At 42.6% G+C, this 11,338-nt stretch overlaps 1 protein-coding gene across 1 annotated transcript in view; it reads right to left on the reverse strand.

Annotated features, from left to right (window-relative positions):
- The window catches only part of LOC311020314 (leucine-rich repeat and fibronectin type III domain-containing protein 1-like protein), a 33,270-nt gene extending 26,006 nt beyond the window's left edge, over positions 1–7,264 (reverse strand). The window contains exons 1-3 of the mRNA XM_084020290.1: positions 6,991–7,264; positions 4,694–4,894; positions 2,317–2,483 (exon numbers count right to left, since the gene is read on the reverse strand). Coding sequence (XP_083876416.1) covers positions 2,317–2,483; positions 4,694–4,894; positions 6,991–7,251 — 629 coding nt within the window. The 5' untranslated portion in view covers positions 7,252–7,264. The remainder of the gene's footprint in view (positions 1–2,316; positions 2,484–4,693; positions 4,895–6,990) is intronic.
- Between the last annotated feature and the right edge of the window lie 4,074 nt (positions 7,265–11,338).

The raw sequence follows: 11,338 nt of genomic DNA on the forward strand, positions 1-11,338 counted from the left end.
TCTCCAGGGCAGAAATAACCCATTACAGCCTTTTTAATAAATGCATGGCTGTGTATGGAGAACTTGGCTGGTTTTCCTTCTCGCACATTAATGACTGTTGGCACTAGGGACGTAAATTGAAATTGATCACTGTTAATGGGCTTTCAGTGTTGTTTTTTTGGCCGGAGAAGACAATTGCACAAATGCAACCACATATAATAGGACCAATCTTTACTGGGAGCGTTTTACGGGCAGAGGCCAGAAACAATAAAGCAAGTGAAACATTGGAAGCAAACAGGGCTTTATGCCTCCTATAATCAGAGAGCTGTCATAGGATAACTGGTACTACTAGTCCCCTGCTGACTCCTGATTCATGACCTTTGACCCCTCCCATTCTGTGCTGTAACAGGTTTCTGGCAGCGTGTTCTGCTTTAGGGTGTCCCAGTGAAGTAAGATCCCCCGTAATGTGAATATTACCCAAAGAAACAGTGCTCTATAAGAAATAGGGTTCAAATAAAATATTTAACATCTGATTGGACTGCAAAAAGTGTCAAACTATGATATTTCTCTTCTAAACTAACCAAGTTGTTTTGTTGCCTAAATCTTATGATGGTATTGCATAAAAATAAACTGTCTCTAGATATTTATGTAGAATTGTTTATTATTAGAAAAAAACAATATAAATTCATGAACACAGTCCTCATTTTCTGCAGGTTGGAGTGAGATTGAGGACAATTCTGGTCCGTGTGTCTGAGGAGTCTGCTTCAATAATAATAATAATAATAATAATAATAATAATAAAGTAACTATAGATTTGAATTTGTATTTTGTGTGTTAATATGTGTAAACACTTCCAGAGCAAAGTTGTGCTCAGCAGAGGAGCAGTCCGAGGTCACAGATCCTCATTCTGTCTCTACAAAGTAACATGTAATATCATCTACTACCGACATGGTGAGGCCCAGCTGCTCCAGTGGAGCTGCGGAGGAGACCTGCTCATACTGGGCATCTCCCAGCTGTGAGCAGCTGATGAACGATGCTTCCGTGAGCCTCAAAAAGCTCAACTCCTATAGAAGTGAGGTCTGACATGGAGGGATTGGTATCCCACCGAAAGCTTTCATTTTCTGTGTAATTGCTTTGAAAATCAATGAAATGAAGAAGCGGCTCATCAGGGGGACAAAATGGGTGAACAAAACTTCATTGGAAATTATTTTAATTCTGATGATTCAGTCAAAAGAAAGAATCCATTTAAGGTACTCCCAGGGGACAGGAGCCCTGTAGCTCTGTGATGAGTCTTTTATTCACTTACTTTTGTCCCTGGAACATTTAGAGTTCATGTGCAGAATCTGTTTCTCTTTTTGAATGAACTTCCAGTAATAATTAAATCAATGTCCATACAGTAGAGTACTTGTTTCTTCAGAGATCTCTGTTCTCTGCTCAGCTCTGGGCTTTTAGGAGTCTCGCTAAAGCACATATTGATGGTGGCCACCACTTACCTTCCTGTATTTAAGGGGTTTAACAGACATTTTAGAAAATGTACATGCTTTTGAAATAGAGGAGGAATATTGTAAAGTGGTATCATAACTTTAAAATCACACACATTTTTACATATAAAGCTTATTACTCAAATGATCGTGGTTTTCATACTTTAAAGGGACAGTTGTGATATTAAGAGATGTGCTTGTATGAGGACATTGTCTACAGTCAGCCCAGTCAGTGGTACTACAGTAGATGGAGTTTAGAGAAATAGACCTGAGAACCAGCAAAGCCATGTACTGCTGTGGACATACTGACTGAATAAAGGAGAAATCTACAGATGCATTTTGTATATCAGTCATAAATGTTCCACTTCTTCACCAGCGACTCTCTCAGTTCCTCCGTCTCGTTGGTGCTGAGCAGGTGGAGTTCAGCAGCTTTATGAGAGCTTGTTTGATGAAGAACTGTGGTTTGGTAAAAGTGCATCACACTGTGCATGTGCTGGAGGACCATGAGTTAAAGGAGGCTATAAACATCCATCAAGCTGTAAACACAGCCACAGCTGTATATTACACTCAACGCCGGTGCAGCGCTGCATGTTTACTGCACTCAGACATACGGGGGAGATAGTCTGTCTTGCTACAACAAGATCATGGTCATAAGGTTTAATCTGAAGGCCAAAGGAAGAAGGAAGACGTTGCACTTGGAAAGCTAACGTTAATGCTTGGCGATCTTCCCCCTGGATCCCTCCCTCCCTTACTCCCTCGCTCCTTCCCTCCCTCCCTCCCACCCTTGCTCCTTCCCTCCCTCCGTTGAACCCATGCAGGCTGCTGATACAGTCAAGTGTGATCACATGATTCTGACCTGGCCAGTTTGTGCAGGTTGGAGAAGATTCCCTCGGGGACGCTCTCTATGAGGTTATGGTCGAGGCTGAGGGTGTTGACGCTGACCAGCAGGGCGATGGTGTCCCAGGGGATTTCCACCAGGTTGTTGTAGCTCAGATCCAAGTCCTCCAGGGTCTCTAAGAAGTCCTGCATGGGGAGGGTAGAGACTGTGAGCATAATCAAAGAGTCAAACATTGACTGGTTTTGCAATATTGTCAGCAAATTGCAACAGTTTCCACAAGAGAGGAGGGAAGAACATGTTTAGAAAAGGAGATGAAAAGAAAAATGGAGGGTTGGATGGAAAGATAAAATTGTAGAGAAGGAAAAAAGAGAAAGAAAGAAAACTAAATCCAGGGGAAAGAGGGAGGACAGGGAACTGCAGGGAGAGACAGAAATGGAGATCAATTACCCCGGTCAATGTTGTGCACTCAAAACATGTTGTTTACTCTAATTGCCTCCATACAACTCTCACAATAAGAGCACCAGCGAAATGCCACGAGTCAGCACACATTACAATGAGCAGAAACACAAAGAGGGAAACAGAGAGAGTTGGGTGGAAGACTAACAGCAAGGGGGGTTGAAGCAGAGCGATAACAGCCTGTTGATCAGCCAAAGTGTTGCTGTCGTGGCTGTAATTGCTCTCATAATTCACACAATCGGGACACTGCCTGAATGTCACAATGCCTCGGCTCTCATTACAGTAATCTGAGCTTTATGCTTTCTGAACAAAGAGAATCTCATTTCATAACGACAAAGGGAACTTTAAAGAGCTGTTAGGAGAAGTTCATTGAGGTCTGTGAGCCGAAAGTCAGTGCTGTCCTCTCCAGAAAGATGACTCTGACTGGGTCATCCTACCAGCACTCCTCATGTCTAAACAACAAAATAAGTAGCCTTGAAATGAGTGTTAAGATGTATCACGTACAAGGTTTCTGATCTGTCAACCCTTTTGCTCAGATGTCTGGTTACGTTTAAGTGCTAAAACTACTTGAAGCTAAATTTAGAGACAGAAGAAAGATGTGTTAATCCAGCGACTGTAGATTGAAGTAAAAACGGGTAAAATAAAATATTTTCTGACACTCTAAGACTTCTTTGATAAACAATGAGAAGAGGAGGGAAGTAGAGATGCACCGATCAACTGGCTGGCAATCACAACCGGCTGGTTTTTAACACACACACACACACACACACACACACACACACACACACACACACACACACACACACACACACACACACACACACACACACACACACACTGTGCTTCATCAGTGTGAGTTTGAAGGAGATGTTTTCAAAGCAGTATGAAATAGATATAAGAGAGGGAATCAATCAAGCAAGAATCAAATCAAAGATTAAAAATCTAAATCAGTTTATAAAAATAACCACTAGATGACAATAACAATGTAACAGGCTAGCATTTAGATTTTTTGATGGTTAACATTTCCTAACCAAAACAGAAAGTCTGTCAGTGGTTTCTTAAAAAAGGAATTTGTAATTAAAAGATCAGAATCTGCCAAGAAAATTGCAATCAGTGCATCTCTACTTGTCGACTACGTGTTATTTTTACATAATAATCTTAGCTGACCAATGAGAGGCAGAAGGGAGAGATGTGTGGATAAAGGAGGGGGAGAGAGATGAGTTTCAGAAGGTCCGGTCCATTATAGGGTTCAGAGTTCACGTCTCTCTGCTTTCCCTTCATGAAAGTCCTGCCGAGGCCTGAGGGGCTCCTGAGGGGACACTTTTAATGAGCACAGACAGGACAGTGTCACTTAATGAAACGGGGAACACAGTTTATTTAAGAGTCCGGGTTATTAAAAAGGTGTCCAGCTGAGCGGAGGCTTGGCTGACTGGTGCTGAACATCAGAGTCAGAGCCAGAAATATGGTCACATAGCATCGACCCCCAGCACCACAACTAGTGCAAAGAGCTCCAATTGACTTTGCTAACTTTTTCAAACTGAGAATCTTGGTCTGTGTCTGAACGCTTGAGTGATGCACGTTATTGGACATGCATGGACGGTGAGAAATCTGCAGTGTTCTCCCTCAATACTGGACTGATTTAAAATATGTTGTCACCATTAGTTACTCTAGATACAAAAACATGGGAAATGAGGGTCCATCACTACTGCCTGCTCCTAATTCATTCATTATTTGATGCAGTGTTAGAGTTAGCAAGTTGTCCTCAATAACCTAGTGGTAGTAGCAGTAGTGTGGTGGTAGATGACAACCCGTTGACACAGCCAAGGCGTCAAATACTGCAGCTTGGTCGGTGCTCCTAGCGTGTCTTTTTGATGCTCCCACCTGCTGCATTGTGGGCAGAGCGACAGGTGTAGTAGAAAGATGGAGATAGCGCCGCTACCTGAAACGCTCCCTCTGATATGCTGTGTAGCTGGTTGTTGGCCAGGATGAGGTGCCGCAGGTTCACAAGGCCCTGGAAGTGGGAGTCGTCCAGCGTGGTGAGGCGGTTGGCATCCAAGTGGAGAGCGTGGAGGTCCTGGAGGTCGGCAAAGGCGTAGGGCCGGATCTGACTGATGGTGTTTCTGCTCAGGGTCAGGTGGATCTGGACGTGCAGAGAAAAACAGGACCAACTTTATTTATCTGCATCTCTGATTCTGAAAGTTTCCAGTTAAGTTTGTCATCCTTTGAAAGCTCTCTCTGTATATTTTATACCAGGAATCATTTAAAAAAGGTCTCACTTCTCTCATTCATTATCCCGGATATTAGAGTGACACTCTTTCTGTCCTCCTTTTCAGGGAGGTCAAAGGTCAGGGTTAGCAGCTGAGCCACCACCCTGTGACAATAGAGCAGGCTAGACACTGTGGGGATTAACCCAGCAGTTAGGTTACAGGATGGCCTTAAAACAGCAAGCCTGCCCGTCACCCTTCATTAATAATATAATTAGTAATTAATAGTAGAGCACAGTGGGTCAGTTGAGACGTGGAATTACAGATAAAATGGTCAAAAATAAGTCTGGGCTTCACTGAGAGGTTGCTATGCTGGGGTGGCGTGTCTGCAGGCTGATGAAAACCTCCACTCTACATGGAATACATAGATGTGTAGATGCGGAAATATTTTCTATTAATGCCCGAATAAGGTCAATCAACACCCACACATTTGTAAAGCTTTTTTGGAGAGTTGCCGTGATCACCAGAGACATCTGTGGCATTCTGTCACGCTCACCGCTGAGTGATTAAAACTTAATTTCCCACGTTGCCCCGCGTGTGAGCAAACATCATCTGTGCTGGTGCGATCACACCGGAGAGGAACCTTATTTTTCAAACACTAAAGGAAGTCTCCAGCTGCGCTGAGAGTCACTATTTGCACTTTGAATATCGACGATTTTGTGCGTTGTGAAGCCTCTCCACCTCCGTTAACATGATTACAGTGGAGTTAATTGGTGAAATCCGTACGACATCATAGATCTCACCTCAGTCAATATGTTGTGTTGGAAGGAGCAGATGTTCCCAATGTGTTCTGCGTTCAGTGTGGAATAAACACTGTTTATTTCTCTTTTAACCACAATTAACCATTACTCATCATCTGTGCTGCTCAGCTCATTCCACAAGTTCATCTGAACTCAAGTGATGCCATTTACTCTCTTCTAAGCACCCACTTTGCTCAGCTTTCCTCAAACACTATTGCTTCAAACAGTGATGTCCTACATATCCCAGAATGCCTTCTGATAGACCTTACATAACATATGTTTCCCTTCTGAAGGTTTTCCTTTCCTGCAGGTGGAGCTAACAGCATATTACCAATGCCAGTACCAGAAATGCTGTAAGCAATCTAAGGTCAGAATGAGTTACACTATAATTGTATTGGGCGAAGCTTAATATTAAAGTTATCGTGATGTATTGATGTAAGATTAAGTGAGAATCTTGAATAAATACAAGAGATGTTTTCACATTGATATCAAATAGATTTTAGAGGCTCTAAGCAGTTTAGAATTCATCACTGAAACTACTAATGACAAGAATGTTTAAATCAAAGCGAATGAGTAAATCAAATACAATATTTTATTTCAGCAAGTCACTGATTGCTTGTTCATCCGTTATACATCTTGGTTTTCTGGACCTTTGTGCTGATTCCCACCACAGATCCATTGGTCCCTCAGCATTGAAGTCTTGGATTGTGGGTTTCTCTAGTGACACCAACATCAGCTTGTGCATCATCTGGACTTTCAAAGATGACCTCCAGTCTGTCTGGATTCTAATTAGCTGGATCTGACCTTATTTTTATATGTTAAAAAGTGGTACTGCAATCACTTTCTAAAGCCTAGGTATCGTCGAACTACCATCAAACCCTGTTAATATCAGGTGATTTTGCTCAATCCTGGACTCAGTTTGATGAGTTATTCTTTCCGACATTATCTGCCGATGATAACTATAGTAAGTTAAAGGCAAAGACAAATGAAAGATGTCTTCTGCTGGGTGCTAAAACCTTTTTCATGCAACAGTTAAGAATCAATCACAGTTAAGAACATTAGCCACATCGTTGAGCTTTTATGTAACTTCTGCTTGTTGACTGCAATAGCTCACTGGCAACTACAGAAACAACAGAACAAAGTTGGATCGCATCCGTATCAGACTGCAGACACGAGTGATTGTGCAACTCAAAGTAAAAAATGCAAAGGCGTTGAGAGAAGTGAGCTCTGACCAGGCTGGACATGTTGGCGAAGTCGCGGTGCCTCAGCGTTGTGATGAAGTTGTCCATCAGCCTGAGCTCGGCCGTCTGGCGGTCGATGTTGGGCGGGACGAAGAGGAGGCCCGTCTTGGCACAGAGCACCGTGTAGGACGGCAGCAGGTTCTGGCATGTGCACCGCTTCGGACACAGCATGGAGGAGCTGCAGGGGGCGAGGGAGGACAGGAGGACGAAGACGAGGAGGAGGGGGCAGACCAGCGAGGAGATGGCATCCATGGCTATGTTCCTGCTGCAACAGAGAAAGAGAAGTGACAGCAGAAGTCAGTTCAAGTCGCTCTCAAACCGGATGTTAAAAATCCTGCAGGGGGGCGAATATCACTTTAACAACGTAATGCTTCACAGTAACAGTTGTGTCTTAATTTAAAGATTTTGTTGTTCGGTAAAGATCGTCATCTTATGAATCTATGAAGATTATTTGGCACAGTGACATAGCATGTGAGATAACAGCTGCAAATGCAACGTTAATGTATATCAGGAATATGACTTAGAAATCCATCCTTTATGCTTTCACTAACTTTGCACAAGGAGGCCAGAATTTGAAGGGGAAAAACTATCATAATAAATACTCCATGAGAGAGGGGAGGACAGATAAAGAAAGGGAGCAGGAGGGGAGGCAGAGAGAGAAAAAGAGGGAGGAGGATGGGGATACATTTAAGTGAAAGAGTTTGTTGGTGCAGCCTGTTTTTTTTTTCTTCTGCTGACTAAGCTGTCCTGGGAAGTGAAGAGAAAGTAAACATTAGGCTACTTATATGATCAATTAAGCTCCCTGCAGTCATGATTACAACGTTAGGAGAACATTACAGAACACAAATTGTCCTTTCCATGATTATCTGCCTCACTTCATAAATTTCATAGATGTTTTTGTACATAAAAATGAGAATCCAGTCGAGGCAATAAAGGAATAAATTTACATTGATATTGATTTCTCTCCATTCAGTTTGTATGTTCGCGTCAGTGGAGCGTTGAATAAATTCACAGGAGGAGTGACACATGCAAGAGGAAGGCATGCCAACACACGCACGCACACACACACAAACACACACACACACACAAACACACACACACACACACATTCATGCAGGCGTTCATACTCCAATGTGTACACACACTCTCTAGAAAGTTCCCCCGAGTTAGATGCAGATTGACTGGAGGAAGGTCGATTGCAAATAACAGCGGAAAGAGACATGCTCTTTTATTTACGGTGCTGAAATATTCAAGCTGTTCCTCAACTGCAGAGCAAAATACCGAGCAGGAAGTGTGCACATGTCCTCATAGCGGGGTAGAGTGCAGGATGCGGGCTAAATGTGAGGCAGCGACAGAGAGATGCAAAGGAATGAGATAAATTCAGTGGAAATGATGGAGAATTCAAAGCCCCACTGAGACGACACTCAAAGGTCAATGACTAATTGAAGAGTGTGCACAGGACGGGAATGTGAGGACTTGCAAGCAATAATGAGACAACGGAAATGTAATAATTTGTCACTTGAGTGAGTGTTTCAAGTTCAGTCCAGGTGAATCCAAAGTTGTATTGGCGATCAACGTGAGGTTGCAGAAGTCACGAGGACGTCTGACTAACAGATGACATGTGTTTAGTTAAACACACAGAGTATCACTTCCTGGTATTAGGTTAGGTTATTAGGTTGTTAAACAACCACCTTTGCTGATTGAAATCTGTGTGATGACATCATTTTCACAGACGAGGTCATGGGATCGAGTTATGAGGTAGGAACACATTTTCACATCGAAGTACACTGGTACGATGTGTCATTTAGTTTAATTTAGTTTCAATTCATCAGTTATGATGCCACACTGAGTGGAGCCAGAAGTTAATGCCACATATTTCTATTTCACCTGTCATGCTCTCAGATATGTCTGCTCGCTTGTGTGATAATTGATTTGCAGTGTCATCACCATCCATTTCTATACAACCAGTGTGTTTATAATGAAACGGTTTAATAGAGCACCGTGGTAGAAGAAGTACTCAGATCTTTAGGATACAGGTGTAAAAACACTGTTAGAAGAAATGTAGTCAAGACATAGTTTAATACCAAATTTAATGTCAGCTTCGTCACTTTTTACCCTGAACAAACTGGCATTCAAACAGCAGGCATTTTAACAAATCAATCAATCAGTGCTTTCATTTTCATTTAAATACATTTATTTTTAAGTTATTTTTTGGTACTTACGCTTTTTTACCAGTTCTATCAGATAAAACTTTTAGTGTTTTTCCCTGTTTTGCAGATGACTTTTAGTATTTCTGGTGACCTTTTAAACATAATTGTTTCTATTCAGTTGTTGTTGGGCTTGGAGCATTTCATTTGCATCAAGCCAGTGATTAATGGTGACATTTCATTATCCTGGTCATTGAATTGTGATGTTGGATTGTACCCCTGAACCCTCCATGTTCACGGTGGGATCTTGATCACTGCAGATCGGTTTGTGGGATTTAATCGCCTTGAGGAGTTGATTTGGATCCATATAATTGTTAAATAGGAAGTATTTCTGTCAGACGGATCTTTAGAAAACCCTGCTGGTGTAAGACGGAGGTGACCACTCAAATCCACCATGGACACACTGTCAATGCAGTGATGCCTTTTTAAGGTTATCTTGAGATTATTCTGCAGTAGAATTTAGGTGCAATGTGATGCTGGGCCTCAAAGGAACGAAGCTGCTCAGAGAGCAGATTTAATTTGTTTAGTCAGGTCAGCTCAACGTGAGGGAAATGGAAAGCAGCTCTTCTCTGCCTGCGTCGCCCTCTCCTCTGTCTTTAATCACTCTCTAGTTGACTTAAAGCACTTTTCATTTCATTTCAATTGCATTGCCCCTTTCCTCCATCCCTCCACTCATCTCTCCACCTGCATCCTCCCATCATCCGTCCATCCACCCACCCTCTCATCGTCTCTTCCTCTGTCTAAACCGCTGCCTCTATCCATTTCTCTGTATCTGTTCCTCCATCTCTGTTTTTATCTCTCTCTCTGACACATCGCAGTCTCCCAGTCATTCTGCCCCTTCATGTTCTAAAGGTGCGTTTGTGGAAGTCCCAGGTAAGCTGGGTAATCAAACGCCCTTCTGTCTAAGTTCATAACATTTCCCAGAGGTGCTCAGTGAAATTCACTGAGCTGTATTCACTGTGAATAGCAATACACTTTGGTTGGTTTACTACAGGGGCATGAACACAAAATACATTGTTTTATTTGAGATTTACTTGCAATAAAAGGATCAAAAGGATGCTGAAGTTATTACATAATGATGAAACGTTGTAAAAAGTCAGAAGTCATGGTTTGTTTCCGCAAGACGACAGGCAAACAACTTTTAAAATGCTTGGAGTTTGGATCAATTAGAGGTGGGCTATGCTAACACTGTAGCTGCAGTTAAAATAACATAACACCATCACCAAAACAATAGTGCCGATCACAAATGTGGAGATTGGGACTAAGAATGGCGACATGTTTGTTCTTCTTGTGCTAGAAGCCAATGCTACAAGAAATGGAGACAAGCCTGGTTCCCAGGTTGTTGCTGCAGGCTCTCGTCGGTCCAGCTTCAATGCTGAGTGGTGATAAAACCAGTTTCAATTCCTAAGGCACTGACAGGGGGACAGGAGGATGTTTACTGCTTATAGACAGAGACAACAAATCTTATCACCATTGTCTGTCACACACACACACACACACACACACACACACACACGCACACACACACACACACACACACACACACACGCACACACACACACACACACACACACACACACACACACACACACACACACACACACAGGTGTGAAGTGTTGGCTAATTATTTTAGCTAATAGGCTGAGATAAACAACAACAGCAAGGAGCTAGGGGGGAGAAAGGAGGTGAAATTAGCAGAGGAAAAGAAGAGGGAAGGAGGAAGAAAAGGTAAAGGGGATTCAGAAAAGGAGCGGCAAAACAGGCCAACAAGTCAAACGGAGGTAGAGGAGGATGAAGGGAGGAGCAGTTTGATGGGAGGAGGTGTGAGGAGCAGAGACAAGAGAGGTAGAAAGAAGACAAATTATTTTACAGAAGTTGCATATTCCATCCAGCTGGTGGGGATGTTGTGCTACATCTTTAGAAATGTGCACACACACAAAAAAACATGCAAACACACATGTGCGCACACACACACACACACACACAGCGAGAAAAGCGAGGCCACTGTGCTAAAGCGAGCTGTTGGCTGCTGGAACCGAAACAGAGTGACCCCCAGAGAGAAATGGGATATGACAGGGGTAGGAACACTTTTTATTTATCACACTGTAAATATTCTCATCTCATTTCCTCTC

This window comes from Eutrigla gurnardus (assembly GCF_963514095.1).
Source record: "Eutrigla gurnardus genome assembly, chromosome: 10".
NCBI lineage: Eukaryota > Metazoa > Chordata > Actinopteri > Perciformes > Triglidae > Eutrigla > Eutrigla gurnardus.